Source organism: Carlito syrichta, unplaced genomic scaffold (genome assembly GCF_000164805.1).
Source record: "Carlito syrichta isolate Samal-C Ts95f unplaced genomic scaffold, Tarsius_syrichta-2.0.1 Scaffold305058, whole genome shotgun sequence".
Taxonomy (NCBI): domain Eukaryota; kingdom Metazoa; phylum Chordata; class Mammalia; order Primates; family Tarsiidae; genus Carlito; species Carlito syrichta.
Window position 1 is genome coordinate 1,177,857 of NW_007249154.1, and position 21,579 is coordinate 1,199,435.

General features: G+C 34.4%; 1 protein-coding gene across 2 annotated transcripts in view; it reads right to left on the minus strand.

The window, feature by feature from the left end:
- Window positions 1-889: 889 nt before the first annotated feature.
- Window positions 890-21,579, minus strand: part of HNF4G (hepatocyte nuclear factor 4 gamma) — a 63,513-nt gene continuing 42,823 nt past the window's right edge. For both annotated transcript variants that reach the window (XM_008061075.1, XM_008061074.1), the window contains exons 3-10: window positions 19,157-19,251; window positions 15,566-15,672; window positions 13,501-13,656; window positions 10,386-10,473; window positions 7,772-7,924; window positions 7,407-7,643; window positions 5,017-5,139; window positions 890-1,391 (exon numbers count right to left, since the gene is read on the minus strand). In XM_008061075.1, the coding sequence (XP_008059266.1) occupies window positions 1,270-1,391; window positions 5,017-5,139; window positions 7,407-7,643; window positions 7,772-7,924; window positions 10,386-10,473; window positions 13,501-13,656; window positions 15,566-15,672; window positions 19,157-19,251 (1,081 nt within the window). In that variant the 3' untranslated portion in view covers window positions 890-1,269. The remainder of the gene's footprint in view (window positions 1,392-5,016; window positions 5,140-7,406; window positions 7,644-7,771; window positions 7,925-10,385; window positions 10,474-13,500; window positions 13,657-15,565; window positions 15,673-19,156; window positions 19,252-21,579) is intronic.

Genomic DNA, 21,579 nt, shown 5'->3' on the forward strand with positions numbered 1-21,579 from the left:
AAGTACAAAAGTAGTTTCTTATTCAGCAACAATTACACTCATCATTTACGTGTAAATATATATTATAGGCAATATGAAGGATAGTAACGAATCAGCATTCTTCTGCATATATTTAAAAACCACATTGTGAGTAAAAAGTTCACATTTCTCATTCTATACCAAAGATTTATTCTCATCAAAGTCATTCAGACCTGAGTTTGAATGTGGCTTTCTGACTCTTTAGCTTTATGAACTTTGGTTATGTTCCTGAAGCCCTCAAGCTAACAGTTTATTTATAAAAGAAGTATAATAACACTTTTTAAATAAATACTCTGACAGTATGGTTGTAAAGACTAAATAAGGCACATGTGTGGTAGATGGCTAATTCTTCCCTAGTATTGGCTCTCTCAGAGTGTCACAGCTTTGGTGAACACAGGCTTTCTCCACCTTAAGATGACTTTCTTGGCGACTTTGGGAACTAGCTGTGGGAATGTGCTAATTTCCAGTTAATGGATGGCTTTTTCTAGATTGTTTCAAGAGAGAGAAATAAATTTCTCTCTTAGTTGAGCAACTATTTAGGTCTTTTATATTTTGTTACATTTTACCCTGTATTCTAACTGATAAAACTAACATGTTTTATTTTAACATACATCTTCAAATATAGTCAGATTTCAAAAAAAATATCAAGTCACTCTTAAAATGGCCTTTTATAATTTTCTAAACTTATGATAGGCATATTTAACTGTGGACCAAAGAGCAGCTTCTTTGCCACAAAATGTCCATAAGTGATTCTTCTTCAAAGAAATATATACCCTATTCTATAGCAACTGCTTTATTTCTCTAATCTGCAAGTTTATAATTTATAAAAACCTTCATTCATTTTTATATTAGCTTGGGATTTCTGATTCAATATTCTCAGTTTTAAAAAAGGAACATTTAGTTCTGTATCACATCACAATAAAGCAATTATTTACAGACTTAAATTAACATTAAGAAAACCAATGAAAGTCATACATAAGATTCAACTGTTTCACAATGCAGGCGGAGCTGGAAAAAATACATTATATAAACATCTTCAAACAATGATATACACCATTGGTTGTATGTAAAAGTTTTACATAGTAGGAACAACAAACAAAACATATAAACAAGAAAACAGGCAGGACACCATCTTACTACAGCACCATGAAAAAGCCTTGGCTAAGAGTTTGCCAAACGTACTATCCTGAGATATTTTAAGACCAACAACTTTTCACATTTATGCAGTGCCGTTCAGAAGTAAACACATTTTCACAATTGCTTTTGTTTGGTGAGAGGCTGGTGTGCAATGACTGAAGCTTGGTTTGCAGCTATCTTGTACTGTTCTTGTCCAGAGCCTTGTGGTGGGGAAGGGAGTGGGGTTTCAGGAGTTGCTGAAAAAGAATCAGAGAATTGGATGTGATGATGCCATTCAACCTGCTCTACCTTGTTAGTTAAACCCTACACAACACCAATATATATTAGTAAAGTTTGGAAACATTTTTAAAAGATCATATATAAAGTTGTGATTTGTGGAATGCATTATTGGCCCTTGGAGAGACTATTAAAAAGCACTCTCATCCTGACTCCCCAAATAGCATTAAACATTAAAAGATCATGCTAAAAAAAATTTTCATAGTCACTTTAAGGTATTTTCTGCTTTTCTTAATAGCATTTTATAAGCATTTGATTGTCTAACAAGCCCAGCAGAAAAACGTTAGTGAAAGGAATTAACAGAATGCTAGTTTTTCAAATATTATAAAACAATCTTTATAATGTTGGCAATCAAAATTCACATAAAGTAAAAATAAGTTCAGTTTGGATACCACTAATTGAGACATATTAGATGACATAAAAAATTAAGGGTAGGATACTTTATAAATGTTTTGAAATCTAAGTTGTAGTCAAAAACATTTGAAAAATACTAGCTTTGTTGCTTCAAAATTATTCTATTACAATTGAGCTTGTCCCTTCCCCTTTGATGCAAAGAGCAAGGCTGAGTAATTGAATAGAAAATAATTGAATATAAAAAAATGGATTGAATATAAAAAAGTTATAGTTTGAATACTTCATTGTCTAGAATACTATTTCCTCCTATTGTAAATTTTAACCATATTATAAAATAATATGGGAGTTATTCTGTAATTTTTAAAAACTTGATATATTTTAGTACTCACACTTATTACTGTATTATTCCATATATTTAACACAACTAATGGAAAATATTTGATGATTAGACTGCGGCATTGTAAACTTTATAGCTTTCCTTCTCTAACAGTTTTTTAAAATTCTATACAAAAACAAAAACAATCTTATTTTGCTTGTTCTTTTATACATTAACTTTATATTATTGTTAAGTATGGATTAACAATTACTTAGAAATAATATTTTAAATGCAATTTAATTGAACAAGCAATATCAAATCTGCTTTTAAAGTATTTCTGAATATTTAGAATGGATCTAAAACTACAGTGATTTTCTCAAAAGGGCCAAAAAAATTGCATGAACTTGAATTTTTTATTGTATGTGTTTAATTGCTTGCTTTGCATAAAACATAAATGATTCCAAATGAACATGGCAAAGCCAAGCTTTCCTCTACAAGGAACTCTCATAAATGTTATGTTGAAAAATAAAGAATAAAAATTCAACATGTGATAGTGCAATTCTTAAAAGATTAAGGTCAGCAAATATGTTTTACAAATACTAGAACACTAGTCTTTAAAAAGTAAGGAATTGAACTGCAAACAGAATTGTCAAACTCTCTTGCCGGTTGATTTCTACAATGCTTACTATGTTGTTAAAGTGTTTTATTCTATGAGTCTATGAATAACTGATCTTTAAGAGGTATAAATCTGTAGACTTGCTGGATGGTATTGGGCTTGCCCTTGAGGCCAGTCTGGGCAAATTGACAAGACCTTGTCTCTACAATAAGTCAAAAAATTAGTCGGGCATGGTGGAAGGATTGAGGTGGAAGGATTGCCTGAACCCAGCAGGTCGAGGCTGCAGTGACTGTGAGCGTGCCACTGCGCTCCATCCTGGGCAACAGAGTGAGACTCCAACTCAAAAACAAACAAAAAGAAAATGACAACATTCACCCTGTAAGGATGGCCCCAAATAACGTCTTTCAAGTACTTTGGTACCCACAGATAAAATATGCCATTATCATTTCCATAATTTGTATTTTTTTCCTAACAATTTCATTTCTGCCTCTCTCATGTACTCAAAGAATTTTGTGTTTCAGACATTGACACAAAGGCCTACCAATGCTTGTATCTAAAGGACAGCATGAGTACATGCAGTGCTATGGCCTCTACCTTTCCTACCAGCTGGCAGTCAGATGGTACTCACTACATTATTATTGTATGGCATCAATCATTTGGATAAAGCAATACTGTAAGTAGTTAGTAAAGACTACAGTAAATTCTGGAGGTACTAAAAATATGCATAAAATTACATCACAATTGCAACCATATCAGTGAATTAACTGGTTTGGTGTTCAGATGCAATAGATCAGTGGTAAACCTGAGATTAATTAGTATAAATTTAGGAGCAATTAATCAATTACTTCTAGATGTTTTGCCAAATAATGGAGATTTTTATTACTAAAATAGTTTAGAAAAATAGAATTTGCATTAAGGTTGCAATAATATAAGATTAATTTAACTACTAACAAAAAGTATTTATATGGTCATTTGAGTTACAAAGAGTTTTCCTAGGCAGCCTTCTCCCAAAACAATTCTGATATGCACGAATCATGGTTTAGACAAATAGTACCAGTCTGGCAACAACATGGTTCAAATTTCAGTTACCATGGCAATTCACAATTAACTGTGAATAAACTCATAAAAACAAACTTCACTGCCAAATCTTCAGTTTCCAAACAACTACCTAAATAACAGATAGACTTTGTGATCAGTGACCGATCACGTCACAACTTTGCATGTGTCCCTGATTGGTCACTGAACATGACTTTAGTTCAGGCACAAACAATAAAGTGCATACAGTTGTTTGTTTCTTCCTTGTTTCCTAGTGGTAAATTCTTATGACCTTTTTACAAAAGTGGATAATTAAATAAGAATTGGCCAAGAAAGATGAAAGTGCAGAAAAGAAACTAAAAGTGGTCGTGCTGGAAGCAAAATTCAAATCGAGCATAAATGGAGTCAGAAGTAGCAGACCATGGAAATGTTGCTGCTACTACTGTCTGAGTCTCTAAACATGCAGCCAGGAATTTAGGGACAGCAGATGTGTCCACATGAATGGAGGAAACAATGTGATGAAAGGGAGAAGCTGTCGACACCCAAAAGAAGTTAAACCGGCAAAAAAATCTTCACATTAAATGAATTCTCACAGATATTTGAGAACATTGAAAGTACAAAGAATAAAATATTGAAACCGGACCCAGACTTCCAAAGGAGTGAAACTAACTCATCAGAGCACAGGAAAGATTTTTACTTCCTACTATAAGTTATAGAAAGCGGTAAGCACTGTTCAAACTGATCTTTATGATTTTTTTTTTCACAGCAATAAAACAATTTCTTTCTCAATATCCCTGATGTTTTAAATTACAGTGTACTAAATAATTATTAGGATAACTATTTTTAAACATTTCTCTATACAATTGCAATCTATGGTAGGAGTTTTTCATGTTTTGACAAACATTTCCAAAGGTCACAAGCAGGAAGTAAATTCCCCACTGAATATTAAGATTCCTTAGCATGGTTTCAGCTTGCATTGTCATTTTAATGGTCCCATACTACCATGCAAAGCTAAGACTACCTGTACATTCTTTTGTTATCCCAAAAACTATAAAGCAGAAAGATTTAAGTTCTCACATCTTCATTTTCGGATGCAAACTCATGCCTAGAGAGAATAAGTGACGAGATGAATATCACAACCTTCCCACAGGAAACTCTACCCAATTTTTGTCATTTCTGTGTACTAATAGATTTTTGACTCTAATTTCACTTTTTTTCAGGTGATTAAGGAATATAATGATGAAAATGTAGTCCAGATACTTACAAATCTGGTCTGTATGAATCAGTGTTGACATGGGACCTAAAAGTATAGTTTGTCCAGTTAATGGATCCTGAGATAAATGTGGATGCACTGGATGATGGAGATGACTACCATCATTGGAAGCACCTACAGTAGATAAAAAAAATTAGCTTGTGTTAGTGATATTTAATCAGAAACAGCAAGTTTACCTTGGAACAAATGGTTTGACTGGCAGCTTAAATATTGCTATATTTGCAAAGTGCTTTTTGGAAATTCAAAAATGAATTGATAGAACCACTGTCATATTAAGGACAACGTCAGCTTTCAGTGTACATTGGCTGGATTAATGTTGTATCATATTATGTTGTATATTAATAATGGACCTTGTGTGCCGTTTCCTGGAATCATTAAATTTGCTGCCTGTTGTTAAGGCAATTCCAAGAATCACTTACCTCAAGTTTATAGTATTTGGGATCACCCTAATAGCATGAACAACTTTTATTACAGAAAAATATCATTAGGAACACATTATGCACCAGAAAACTAAAAATAAATGCAATGATTGTACAAGGAAATTTAATTTACTTCAGAACACACACAAAAAATGATTTCTTAACTTATTTCTGACATTTAGTGCAGCAATGAAATCTCATTTTCCTTTCTAAGGTTTTGTGTCAATTAATTATTTCAGGGGCACAATGTTTATTTTTAAGCTATGTACTATAAATATATTTTAGGTTATGTTGCAATTCCAGTATCCTTGAGATTTTAAGGAAGTCAGAGTATGAAAAAACATAATATACTTCAAGAGGCACAAAAAAACAGGAAACACATTCCTATTTGCCATATTTGGAAAGAACCAAAAATTAAAGTCAGAGGGACCATGCGGAGTGAAGATGGTGGAAGCTGATAAGAATAGAGATTTAAATCTGAAAGAATTTTTGTCTCCCTCCAACAGTTTTGTAGACTTTTCTAAATGTAAAAAATTGAGTTTATTGTATCAGAGTAGAAGAAAACTAGAGGCAGGAATACACAACAACCTCAAATGATGAAATAAATATGGACCAAAAAAATGAAAAGATCAGGTTTTCTGCTCCTCCTGTTCGACAGACAGTCACATCTCTCATGCAGCACCAGCTGCCTCCCCAAGACACCATGGTGAAGGTGAAGGCCAGAGTAAATGAATTTGGCCATAATGGGCACCTGGCAAATAGGGCTGCTTTCAACTTTGGGAAAGTGGACATTGTCACCGTCAATGACACCTTTATTGACCTCAACTACATGGTCTACAACTCCAGTACGACTCCACGTACGGCAAATTCCATGGCATCCTGAAGACCGAGAATAGTAACCTTGTCATCAGTGAAAATCCCATCGCCAATTTCCAGGAGCGAGATTCCATCAAAATCAAATGGGAGTGACGCAGGTACGGACGTAGTGGAGTCCACCCACATCTTCACTACCTTAGAAGACTGGGATTCACTTACAGTGGAAAGTCAAAAGGGTCATCATCTCTGCCCCCTCGGCTGACGCCCCCATGTTTGTGATGGGTATGAACCACAAGAAATACCAGGACAATTGTCAGCAACACCTCCTGCACCACCAGCTGCTTAGCCCCCATAGACAAGGTCATCCATAATAACTTTGACATCGTAGAAGGACTCAGATTACCATTCATGCCCATGGATGACGCCTCTGGGAAGCTGTGGTCTGACAGCCACGGAGCCCTCCAGAACATCATACCTTTGCTGCCAAGGCCATGGACAAGGTGATCCCCAAGTTGAACGAAAAACTCAAGGCATGGCCGGCCATGTCCCCACTGCTAACTTGTCCACATGGACCTGCACTGCCTTCTGGAGACACCCGCCAAATATGATGACATCAGGAAGGTGATGAAGTGAGCATCCAAGGGCCCCCTCAAAGTTATCCTAAACTACACTGAGCACCATGTTGTGTCTTCTGACTTTAACAGTGACACTCACTCTTCCACTTTCGATGCTGGGGCTGGCATTGTCCTCAAGGGCCACTTTGGCAAGTTCATCTTTTGGTATGTCAATGAATTTGGCTACAGCAACAGGGTGGTAGACCTCATGGTCCACATGGTCTCCAAGAAGTAAGAGTCCCTGGACCATCAACCCCAATGAAAGCAGTAGAGGGAGAAAGAAATTCTCAGTTTCTGGGAAGTCCCTACCATACTTAGTCCCAGACCACACAGAGACTCTCCCCTCCTCACAGTGTCCATACCAGACCCCCTGAAGAATGGGGTGACCCAGGGAGTCCCACCTTGTCATGTATCATCAATAAAGTCTCCTGTACCCAGCTAAAATAAATAAATTAATTAATTAATAGATCAAATTTGCAAAGTACTTAGTGTGAATCTAATCAGTAAAACAGAAATTCTTAAATGTACTCACCACCCAGTAACATTTCCTGAAGTAGGTTGTCAATTTTAACCATTCCAAAAAGTTTAACAAACTGTATTTGCTCAATCATTTGCCAAGTAATGCTTTGAAGTGTGGGCAGGAGCAGAAGCAGTTCTCCAAACCTCCCCCGAGAGTCATATTGACGATCATTGATGTAGTCCTCCAAACTGATCTGCACTTGGAACCGCATGTTCTTAATTTTTACTGGGTCACTTAGCCCTTTTGCATCTAATGAAGGAACAGAAAGAGCAATCAGATGATTTCATCTAATTAGTGTGTAAGAGTACATATTCTAATACTAAAAAGTAGTTTAATTTTCATTACATTAATTCTTCACTTGAGTATTGAAAACAAACCTGGGTCAAAAAACACAATTGCCTTCAAACAAGCATACTCGTTGTCATCAATTTGGATTTCCTGAAATGGTCGAACCAGTTCGTCTAGAACCCTATTTGCCACACGGCTAATTTCAACTTCACAGCTGTTGCGGTGAATAACATAGTTGTTCCCTAGGAGAAAAATAAAATTAACCTCCTTCCCCACAAAATTATCAGACATTATTTAACATTTTACAAACCACTGCTTAAAATGAATACCCTTGAAGGAATAGTTGTAGTGCTTTCTCTCCCTGTGGTATTAAATTAGTTATGTTAGGAAAACTTAAAGGATCAATAACATTGATAACGTGATCACATGTTTTTTAACAGCCTCAGTCACTGGTGATAACGTGAAAGTACAGACTAAAAACAAGCTAATAATTGACAAGGGAAAATCAAAATATGATTAGTTTTTCTCTGTCAGTCATCTATTAGAGTTTTACTCATTAATGAAGTAAGACTAGTTATATGAACCCTAAAGAATTTTTCTTGCCTACAGTGGATTAAAAACAGTACTCCTTGGGATACTCCAGGTGTATGAAGGAGTAGAAACTATTGAGACACAGTTTTAATAAGTCTAGGTAAAGGAAGCTGATTTTTTAAAATTATCATGTCTGTTCTCATGAGTATATTTCCTCTTCCTGGTTTTATTTAGAGGTAAGGATAACCACTTTATGTGGCTGACTTTAAGAGAGTTCAGAAATTGGATACAAAGCTGAACTACTTAATCCTAAAGATATAATTTAGAGATTATCTGACAATAATAGGATGAATATTTATTATAGCTTCTAAAATAACAGCTAAACTGCTATTTTCTGGTTTTATAAAAAGCTTAATTTTTTCTTTAGAATGAATATTCTGAATTATTTCACTGCAATCTTCAGTGTAACATGCCCAGTTTGTAGCCTCTTTTTGTTCCTGTCTCTCCCTCACTCTCTCTCTCTTTTTTTTTCTTCCTTCACCTTTATTAAGGTATGATGGACAAAAAAGTATATTATTTAAGGTGTACAAGGTGCTGTTTTAATATACATTCACAATATATTCTTTCTCAATATATTTTACAATGTATAGCCACATTGTAAAATTATTATCATAGTCAAACTAATTGACATATCCATCACATATTACCTTTTTGTGTGTGCCTTACTTTTTCCTATGAAACATTAGCTTACCTAATTATTCAGGATAAAACAATTTAGAACTCTATAGTAGACATTTGTTTTCTAAGCATATTCTATTCAGATCTATAATGAGAAGATTATTTTAAGTGTTTACTAGAAATGCAAGAGTATCATGTAGTAGCATTGCAAAGCATAGTTTCCACAGTCATGTTATGTGGTTTAGAATCTCAGCTCTATCCTTTTTAAGCTTGTGACATTTGGTAAAATTTTTCTGCTTCCATTTCTTCATTAACAATATAGACTGAAAATAATAGTGCTTATTCCTCAGGGTTATTTCAAATATTAGATGAGTGTATGTGCGCACATGTAACATAATTAGAGCAGCGTATTTACATAGTAGGTCTTCAATAAATAATAGTTATTGTTATATTATGTTCAATTCATTTTTATTTGGGGCCAAAAGAGTGATCATAAAAACAAAATATTCCGTCATCATTTCACACAAGACTTATAGAGATAGTAAGTATTAGAAAGAACTCAATCCTCAAAACATAATTTTATTTATTTATTTATTTATTTATTTATTTATTTATTTATTCATTTATTTATTTATTTATGAGTTGGAGTCTCACTCTGTCGCCCAGACTGGAGTGCAGTGGCCACTCCCGGCCACCGCCGATCCTTCTGCCTCAGCCTTCCGAGTAGCTGGAACTACAGGCGTGTGCTACCACGCCCGGCTAAGTTTTTGATTTATTGTAGAGATGAGGTCTCACCAAGTTGCCCAGGCGGGTTTTGAACCCGTAGGCTCAGGCAATTCACTCACCTCAGTCTCCCAAGGCACGGGATTACAGGCTGAGCCACCGAGCCCAGCTAAACCTAATTTTATAAATTAAGTAAGATAGGAGGATTGGAACAATTATTTAATGAAGACAAAAGCTTTTCCTATGTGTCTTTTCCCAACTCTACCTGCTATTCTTCTTTTGTCTCTTCTAGCATGCCTATCAAAACTTTTTTAAGGCAATGCAACTAATTTTTAAAATTTGATTATTTGTAGCATATCATGGGCCATGAAATTACAGGAAATGAACATATTCCTTAAGACTGTATAAAATAATCATTAAGCAGATACTGAGAGAGTGTAAAAATACTTTGGGACTCCATAAGACAGCCGTATAAATCACGAATTCTTTGTCCTGGTATGGTACGTACCTTATTATTATGTTTATTGAACAACATCTCTTTTTTATTTTTAAATCTTAATGGCTCCTGATCATCTTATGTACTCTGAGCTTGCATGCAATCAAGACAAGAAAAATAGGACCAAGTGAGGACACAATTGAATCCAATCTGTGATGTGACAGAACCGTTTGATAGTGTCTGTAACTGCTTAACATGTACAGAATAGACCCTGCATATTACTGTAAGGATGAAGTATGTATGCATAATTTATTTTTAAATTTAAAAATTCTTACCCAAAAGCAAAATATCTTTATACATCATGGATCTCTTTGTAGCTCCAAGCAATAAATGTTCTCCTGCATGAGCTCTCAACAGTGCCACCTTAATGAAAAATTCAAAGTTTAGCAATTAATTATAAAATATAATGATAAAAGATGGTATAATATGAGTCTGATTAACTCACAGTGTTCTTTAAGTCTGGAATTTTTTTTGTTTTAACATATTATAATATTCCTAAAGATTTATGCCATCATTAAAACTTCTAGTTTCCTATCTTAGCCTGTCAGGAGAGTTTACTTTTCAAAATTTCTAAAGCCATCTAATAAGCAAATACAATGGTAGCAGCAAAAAGCATTTACTATCTATTTAACTCTGAGTGAGTTAACCAGTATGTTTTGGACTCATTCATTTGCTTTCATCTATAAAAATAAGGGCAGTAATAAAAAAAAATCTTAAAGTGTACTCATGAGGGCTAAATGATAAAATATATGTAAAACACAATCTGCTGCACATAATAAAAAAAAAGCAAAGCAAGAACTTATAGTGAAAAAAAGATGGAGGAATGGGTTCTGCCACTTTCTAGACTGAAACTCTACCTCCTTGCAGTAAGTGTTCAACTGAACTTCATTCATATACTCAATTACTTACGAGGCATCAGAACTAGGAAGTATAAGAAGCATTTTAAGTCTATCACACACCAAAGTAGTGCTTCTCTGATATCTTCATTTTAGTAAATGGTACAATCATCCAAAGTGTTTGTGCACATCAACACAAGAGTACATATTGAGTCCTCTTTAACTCTACAGCAAATTCTAATGTTGCTTGTCAAAATACAAATGGATAAATCCATTTCTATCCATCTCCATTGCTACTACCCCAGTCCAGACCCACGCCATTCATTACCTAGACTACTGAGATACATTCAACAGGTAATCCTGCTTCTTTTCTGGTTCTATCATTCTAAATTATTCTTGCCAGAGCTTCCACGATGATATTTGTACAATAATCACTTAATATCACCCTTCTGCTCAAAACTCTTCAACTGTTTTTTTTTTTTTTTTTTAATAGACCTTAGTCAAAAATCTAAACTCCTTAATCGTGACCTCACAGATAACAGGAGAAGTGGGGGAAGTTCATTGCTTTGCCTCCCAGGCCCCATGTCTCTGACTTCATCTTGCAACACCTCTTGTTCACATTGTTCCTGCCTGATTCAGACCTTTGGACATGCTGTTCCTGTACCTGGCGTGCTTTCTCCTCAGATCTTAGTGTGGTTGTGCCCTTATCATTCAGGGGATATCGTCTGTGATCCCCAATTTAAAGTACTTCTTACCATTCCACACCCAGAAACTCTACAACAGCTCATTTTATTCTATTTTATAGAACTTATCCCCACCTAGAATTAATTTTCTTATAAATGGTATATTTTATATTGTCTATCTCACCCAAATAGAATGCAAATTTATGAGAATAGTGAGGAAAACTGTATTTTTATCACTAAACACCCACAGTTCCTAAAACTTAACAGTAGTCTCCTTATAAATAGTCATTTGATGAATTTACTGAATGAATGTAAGAACTCTAGAGTTCAGTTTTAGAAACTGTAAAATTGAGATAGCATTTATGCCACATGCTCCTGAGAAAATTAAATAAAATGTAATTTATAATGTAACAACGGCTAATTCTGCAGTGCTTTTCCATTATAGACATTCACAAATCTGTGGCTATTAATGGTATACTGTTAGTATTAAAGGATCAGTTAACAAATAAAAACTATTTTCAATTGGTGACTGAATTTCAATTTTCCAATTTTTAAATCAATGTCTGCATACGTAAGTCAGCAACTTCGAAAAAAAGAGTTATAATAAAAATATAAAACTGATAAATAACATAACTCTACTTATATTGCTTGGGGTGAGACTGGTAAGTTTTAGCAATTTAGCATTATTCACTCTGGCATAACCTTCTGAGCCAAGCTATCTTTATGATATGTCAATAAGCATGATTCATACCAGGAAGGCAGTAACAGAATTTTAAGATGATTTCAGATTTCACAGTACTTTTTTTCTTTCCCTGTCACCAGGTGAAATGCTCCCATAGAAGTATAACTGCTAATTTCCTATGGTGATGGCTTTTTTAGTTGTGTAAATATTTTGCCTTTTGTACACAATTATGCCCTTTTCCATTGGATTGTTTCTTTGCTTCTGTGTATCAATGCTAAAGAACACTGATCAGATAATGCATAAATATACACTAGGAGTGACACTTGTGATTAATTCAATGTTAGAGAAAAGAAAATTTTCCGATTATTTTCATCTACAAAAAAATTATACACTACTTAGCAAGAAAGAGTTAGAATCTAAATAGCTTTGTGCAATTGCAGTAACATAGCCAATGAGGTTTATATGAGGCACGATTAGAAACAAAAAATTAATCCTCATAAACTAATTAGTAAATTTAAGTTCCTACTTATTAATTAAAATGTTTAATGTATGTATTACAAAATATGAAAATATAAGTATTAGGAAACGATCGCTATATCTGAATTTTAATTTTCTGTAATTTCAGATTACTACTTTAAAGAATTTTTTGCCAGACCTATAATTTTTATACAATTAATGGTAGAATAAAATGGACAACATGAAAGAAAAATGTCAATTGCATAAAGTGCGCGTCAAGACACCACCACATGCTGTGTGGATTCTTTCTAGGAGTGATCTTGTATTTCTAGAAAATATCATATGGCATCTTTGGCAAACATTAACACACAGTGCATCATTTGAATCACAAATATTCACTTTTCCAATATTCTGTCTTGCAATGGTAGTTACTTGTCTTTCCCCCTCATATAAGCTTTTTAAACTACAATAGGGCACAAGAATGTTTTGTCAATTCTTGTCCAATCAATGCATTTGCTAGACCCCTAAAATAGAAGTCAAACAGTCATGCCTCTTGATAGAACAAGAAGGTGAATGGATAAGGAAACGTAATCCTTTTCTCAGAAGTTAATCTATTCTTTGTCAAATATAGTAAAGTAGTATATGCTTTACAGATAGAATTGAAAGAATACAAAAAACTTAGCACAGTTCAGAAAGCATTTTTAGAGCATGCATAATTTTTTTTTGCATATACCTGATCATCCAATGGTAACTCACAGAAGGCAGGAATATATTTAGCCCATTCTACCAAGACTAAGAGCTGCTGTTTCATAGATTCACAGACATCACCAATACTTGCGATTTTCTTGACATTTATGTCAGTGCTTGCTCCAGGGCTTGAGACTTGGATCTGGCATTAAGAGGAACATCACATTAACATTCTCTTTTTTCTTTATGACTTATAAGTAAACACCATTGAAGCAGGTACTATCATTGTCACAGTAGTTTGAAAAAAACTCAACGTTTTTATTGAGAAATAAAATACCTCTCAGTTTACATGTTAAATTGGAAGCAGCATCTTATTTTACTGGCCAAATCTATAAACTAAATTACTCCAACTTTTGGTGAGTTTCATAACTCAAAATGACTACATAGAAAGATAGGTAATATTCAAATGAAATATGCTCTTTGACTTTATTTTTAATTAAAAGGTGATATTTTAACTAAGGCAGTTTGTGTATAATTAATTGAAGTTTATGAAGAAAACATTTCCAGCAGATAAAATACACTGAACTGGGGAGAAAATATTTAGACCAGAAGTCAGGGTGGCAGAGCTAAGGGGGTCTAGCTCAAGACAGAGACAGGAGCACAAGACTGTGGGACTGGTCTAGTGGTCTCTTCCATTCTATTTTAGCTGGAAATAACATATTATGTTACCAAAAGAAACCAAAAAAAACTATGTATCTTGTTACCTTAAATGGAAGCACATTAAAATAAAATTAAGAGACCAACACTTGACTCAGCAATGTTGAAGAGCTTAACATATATGATAAATTTTTAAGATTGCATATAATTTTAAATTATATAAAAATATAAGTTGTGTTAAAAGCTTTTCTATTGAAAAAAGTCTGTCAAAAAAGTTTATAAACTTAGTTCTTGAACATGCCTCTGTGTGCGTGTGCGTGTGTGTGTATGTGTGTGTGACTTTATGTGTATCTGGATTTTTCCTCATAGTTCCCCTTTAAGTCATTCTCCAAATGTTTTATTGAACCATCATGTAATCTTCAAGTAATGATGATAATGGCGATGTTAACCTCATCATATTACCCTTGTCTTATCAAAAATGAAAGTAATCACACTGACCCTGTATAAGAACTAATTAACTACTTGGGTCTTTCATAATTTGCTTTATAAAGAGAAATGTTATTAACTTTTCTAATAGAGGCAATGCTAAAATAAGCTTGTCTTCAATGATTTCTTTATTTGACTTGACTCTAAATGATTTATTCTTATATACACCTACTGATTTACTCTTGTGACATTAGAACTGATATTCTAGGAATTTAAAATAATACAGTTTTCTTTCTTCCCTGTTTTCTGGATACTGATTCTTCATTTAAATATCTGTTTCCAAAGCAAGTACCAAGGTGACTTTATGAATGCAGAAGTCATTTTCAAAGAAGAAGCTCTGATGACAAGTCTCAGACTCCCCAAAAGTTGTGGTAGTTGATTGCACAGATTCAATCAATAAAAAATACTTCCTTAAGAGCATTGTGCTATATGTTAAGCATTTTTCATCAGCCTTGGAAACAAACTTTCTTTTTCAGTTGAGGTCCCATCCTGTCACCCAAGTTCACAGTGGCAAAACCCCAGCTCACCACAGCCTCAATGTGCTGTCCTCAGGTGATCCTTCCACCTCAGCCTCCTGAGTAGTTGAGACTACCGACCACACCACCACACCTGGCTAATTTATTTTATTTTTTAAAGAGATGAGGTCTCCCTAAATTGTCTAGACTGATCTCAAACTCCTAGGCTCTAGCAATCCTCCTGGCTCAGCCTCCCAAAGTGCTGGGAATACAGTCATAATCTACTGAGCCTGGTCGGAAACAAACTTTTTTAAACCAATCTTAGATTAAAATTATATCATTTTTCCATTTAAAAGTAGAGTTTTGCTCAATAAAAGTCAAAATTCAGTCAGCAGCCCAACTAATTTATTCTAGTAATGGGTACATTTGAATGAACTTAGATTATTTTAACATTATGCCTAAATAGTCATTTGATTCCATTAAACAGAGATGAATGCGGGTGTGCAGTGGTACCTGGCGAGACCGAACTTCAGCTTGTGCCAGTGTATTAATGGAGGGGATGTTGCTGCCATCAAATGTGTTTCTTCTGGTGCTTATTCTATCACGTTCATTTTGCACAGCTAGGGGAGAAAATCACAGTATGTATTAGTTAGCTCTCCTTAGTATATATCAGGATATACAGTTTGAAGTTAAAAAAATACAAGAAATAAGAAAAGGTCTTTTAATAAGCCCTTGGTGAAGGAAAATAAGACTGAAGATGTTTTTCATTCTGTACCATCTTTCAAAAGCAGAAATAGCCGACTTGTCACTAGAGCTCATAAACTTTTGCTGTTTCAGACTTCATAATGCCGTGCATGTTAGAAAGTGTTGGGTCAGTCAGTTCTGCCACATTGTATTTTTGATATGATGGTTTTCTATCCTCTCAAACTTAATAAAGCTATAAGGTAATTAGGGAAAGAGTATTGCCTGCGAGATTGACCAGGTCAAAGATAGGAGTGTATTTCACTGACAGAAAATATGAGTCATAGATTTTGAAACTTCTACTTTCGTTTTCCTATAAAACATTCGCAAAAATGAAAATAAATTTATTTTAGTTAAGATGATTTTAAGATTGCAATGTTATGATCTCTTATAAAACATTATCTTTGAGACAGTTTACAAACACTAACAAAGCAAAAGTTGCCCCAGGCAGGGGTTTCTCTCGAGAAGATTGAAGTTTGAATACCAGCACTATGAAAAAGTGATGAAATCTTACATATTATATAGGTTTCTAAAAGAGAGCTAGATCCGCTTTCTTATTTCAGATTTAAAAAAAAAGAAAAATGTAAGTTCCCAAATCCCTTACTGAAAAGTAGTATGGACTCACATTTGTAATATAGAGAATAAAATCAGTCAGACTTCAGTTGGATTTCAAAACTTAGGAGGGAAAATTATCTTCCATTAACCAAAAAGAAGGAAAACAAGGCATATAGCTCCTAAATTATTTAGATTAGTGCTACAATCTGTTCTACTGGAAAAAATAAGGCATTAGAATATCTATCATTTTTCTTCTGCAATTATTCCTTTTAAAGAAATCTACCAATTTCTATGCCAAAATCTAGCAACAATGACCCAAAATTTACTATATATTATTAACTATATTATATTGGAAGAGAAATTTTAGGACTTCTTGCCTTTAAGAAAGCGTGAGTAATCTTTAAGTTGGAGTGAATCATTAATATTTTATTTTAAAATACTTACTGGTAACTTTCTTTTTCTTTTTTACAGAAATTGTTATTGATTTTTAACCTGAATGGATTCATTTGAAAATGCATACATGGAAATAAAAAATTAAGAAGTTAGCTATGAATTTTAACTTTTATGAATGTTATTTATATGACTAGTCTTTAGACAATGCTAAGGGAGCCGGGCTTGGTGGCTCAGCCTGTAATCCCGCGCCTTTGGGAGGCTGAGGTGAGTGGATTGCCTGAGCCCGAGGGTTCGAGACCCACCTGGGCAGCGAGAGCTCATCTCTACAATAAATCAAAAAAAACAGCCAGGAGTAGCGCATGCCTGTAATTCTGGCTACTTGGAAGGCTGAGGCAGAAGGATCGCCAGAGCCCAGCAGGCGAGGCTGCGGTGGCCGGGAGCGGCCACTGCACTCTAGTCTGGGCGACTGAGTGAGACTCCAACTCAAAAACAGAAAGAAAGAAAGAAAATGCTAAGGGATATTGTGAACATTTACAATCTTCTCACGACTATCATTTTTTACATGAAACTATGTTTATATTTGTTTCCATCTAGTTAATCTTATTACTATGCTATTGCAGTAAAGAGAAATATGTCAACTTTGAAACTCAAAAATTTTCTAATCTATTTCAGAAAATTGACACATTATTTCACAAACAGTAGAAGATATAATTCACTATTTTGAAAAATAATTTTATTCCACAAATTGTAAAACTTGGAAATGTGAGATTGTGATTTTCTTGCACTTTTGTAAGGGTAAAGATGGGGTTCAATACTAATCACACTAGGACAAGAGTAGGGATGGCAGACGCTGGGCACTTCTAGGGAAGAGAGAGATGGAGGAGGAAGGGAGGTACATGACAACACATGGGTACCTGGTCCACTACCAGGGGGATTGAGGTCCAGCCAGAAACCCACACTTTATCTGCATGCAGCCTACTTATATAGCAAACAACTTACTTGCACCCCACACCTCTCAAATGAATAAATAAAAAGATGGGGTTCAAGTAGAAATAGAGGAAAACAATTTGAAAAGTATTTACTAAATCCCATGAACTTTCAGATGGAGCTTTTTATGACATTAGAAATAAGTAATTTTTGAAATGAGAAAATGTTTCCCCTTTAATTTTGTGAGCTATATTTTTTCTCTTGAGACTAGCAATCTAAGAAGAACTAATGGAATTTTTGTATCTATAAAACATTGGATGATAAAGGAAAAACCAGCCGAGCTCGGTGGCTCAGCCAGTAATCTTACGCTTTGGGAGGCTGAGCTGAGTGGATTACCTGAGCTCGCGGGTTCGACACCCACCTGGGCAACTTGGCGAAACCTCATCTCTACAACAAATCAAAAAAAATTAGGCGGGCATGGTAGCGCGCGCCTGTAGTTCCAGCTATTTGGAAGGCTGAGGCAGAAGAATCGCCAGACCCCAGCAGGTCGAGACTGTGGTGCCCGGGAGCGGCCACTGCTCTCCAGTCTGGGCGACAGAATGAGACTCCAACTCAAAAAAAAAAAAAAGAAAAAAAGAGAAGAAAAGAAAAAAGGAGAAAAATCCTAGTTCAAGATGAGTTTGACAATTTTATACTTCTGTAATACAGCGATTTAAAAAAAACAATTTGTGAGAGTTGTAGGAAATATCTCTTTGTATATGATAAGCATTTGCATGCAGCAAAACTGGTGAGCATCAAATTCTATAGTTGCTATGCCCTGCCAAATATTTAGAATGTGTTCGACACAATTGTTTTTAAATTAACCATATTTATAATATAGGAAAAAATAATCTGATTACTTAATATATTCAAAATGAAATTGATACATTCTAAAACAGCACATCTAGTCTATTATTTCTGTTCCTCAACAGAATATAAACTCCTTGAAAGGGAGAATGATTTTGTCTGTTATGTTCACTATTGAAACTGTAGCACTTTGAATAGTGTTTAAAAAGTGGCAGTGTTCAATAAATATTCATTAAGTGAATGAAAAATAGATGCACAGCTAACATTCATAAACTCTAAGATATTCAATTGTTACTGAGAACAAAAAAGTATACATTTATAATTTTCAATAGGATATTGTAATGTTATTTAGACAATAATTTTGTTGCCAGGTACAATGTTGTGATGAAGAGAATGGTGTCTATAACCAGATAGTCACCAGAAAAAGACTGTCTCCACCACTTACTAGGTGAATGCCCTTGAGTTAAAGTCTAACTCCTGGTGCTGTTGATTCCTCATTAATATATTGAAAAAAATTTGAACTCATGTAAAAAGTTATTGTGATTAACGAGAATGTATATAATTAACGATAGTGAATGAACATAAAGTGTATATCACGTTTTTAAAAAATATTAATATCACTATTGTCATTATTACAATTACCTTCTTTTTTCATTCCTGCTCTAAAACACTTTCTTAATCGACAATATCTACATTGATTCCGTTTGTCCTTGTCAACAACACATTGCCGACTGAACCTATAACATCAAACAAAGATATATTAGTTTGCAGAAAACTATTATTTATTTTTTAAAAACCAAATAAGTAGACAAATGGGCTTTAAATAAGTATGGTCAAATTTGGTTTGAAAGATTGTATAAGAACAATTAACTATGATCTTCCCAGTCTCATGATCAGTATTTGCATGAAAATACAAGCCTCACCTCTCACGCAGTCTTTATCATAAAATAAAACTGAATCACTATCTCATTTTTTTTACTATCTCATTTTTGACCAGTGTGCATAACCATGTCTATCATGAGTCATGACAGCCACGCCTAGTTTTAAAAATCTTTGGCATATCCATTCTTGTTCCTTTTGCCAAATGACTTCAATGTGACGATGTATGCATCAGAACTTCATTTCCCTGCATTTTCATGCTTTTCTTTTTAAAAATACTCCTCTGTTAATTGTAAGCGTACCTCATATGATACTGAGATTTACTCTAAATGGCAAATTACATATCAAGAGGTCATTGAGGACGGCATTAAGAATACAGTCTCTGCACAATGAGATACCACTTCACACCCATCAGACTGGCTATAAATAAAAACACAGACAAAACAAGTGTTGGTGAGAATGTGGAAAAACTGGAACCATCATACATTGCTGGTCAGAACATTAAATAATTCAGTTGCCTTGGAAGATAGTTTGACAGTTTCTCAAAAAGTTAAAGTTACAGTGTAAAACAGCAATTCCAAGCTAGGAAATAAAAACGTGCCCACAAAAACACTTGTACACAAAAGTCCATAGCAGCATTATTCATAATAGCTAAAAAAAAAAAAAAAAAAAAAAGCAGTGACAACACAAATGCTTATCAATTGAAAGATGAGAAAACAAAATGCGGTATTTCCACGCAATGGAATATTATTATTTGTCAGTAAATAAAAATAAAGTACTGATAAATCATGCTACAATACGGATGAATCTTGAAAGCACTATTCTATTCTAAATGAAAGCAGTAAGACACAAAAGGCCACATATGATTTGATTTTGTTTATATAAAATGTCCAGAAGAGGGAAATCTAAAGAAACTGAAAACAGGCCAGTAGTTGCCTCACATTGTTGGGGAGGAATTTAGGGGAGGACTGAGGAGTAACTACTAAAGGTTTCTTTACAGAATGATAAAAATTCTAAATTGATTGTAGAGACCGTTGCACAATTCTGTAAACAGTGAAACTAACCTTATACTAAACTTCTAAACTATACTAACTTATAAACCCAAAAGTTAACTATTATAATAAACAAGAAAGAGGATAGTCGCTGAAATTAGGTCTGAGCTTGATTCACAGGTTGACCATTCACTCTCAGTAGAACTGGGGATATTAAATAACATTCATTTACAATTTTAAAATAAGAACTTTTGTCCTAAAAGTGAATGTACTTTTAAAAGTTTGAGGCAAATATTCAGTAGATAGCATACAACATTTATTTGACATTCTGGCACAATCTTACCCATAAGTATTTATAAATACCTGATTATTTGTAGTTGACTATTAATGATGACAATAAAGAAATATATTTTGTGACCTATAAAAAATACAGGTGAGCCGGGCTCGGTGACTCAGCCTGTAATCCCACGCCTTGGGAAGCTGAGGTGAGTGGATTGCCTGAGCCTGCGGGTTCAAGACCCGCCCGGGCAACTTGGCAAGACCTCATCTCTACAATAAATTTAAAAAAATTAGCCGGATGTGGTAGCGCGCGCCTGTAGTTCCAGCAACTTGGAAGGCTGAGGCGGAAGGATGGCCGGAGCACAGCAGGTCGAGGCTGCGGTGGCCGGGAGCGGCCACTGCACTCCAGTCTGGGCGACAGAGTGAGACTCCAACTCAAAAAAAAAAAAAAAAAAAAAATACAGGTGGCTGTTTAAAACTGAATGAGAAGTAAATAAATGAATTGAACTAGAAAAGAAATAGCCTTACAGAGTGAGGAGAAAGGCATTGCTCATTTGGGAAAGCATGGCTATGGAGACTTAAAAGAGGCGATCAGATTATCAAAAAATACAAGGAGAACATATCCAATTAACATTAAATTAATAACAAAAATGAATAATCATATATTATTAAGTATCTATGTTGTATAAGATCCTGGTGTAGACCTTGAGCAGATAAATAATAATTGTTTCCTCCATTCAAGAAAATTATAATCTAACAGAATACAAGTTTACAAATAGTCATTATGAAAAGTATACTATGAAAAGTACCGAAATAGCTATTAAAAGTGCTTTGGGAAGGAAAGCCCAGCTTCAGCGTGATGCAGCTGTTAGAGTGAAAATGAAGATTGTAAATCTAAGAAAATGAGTAAATTTG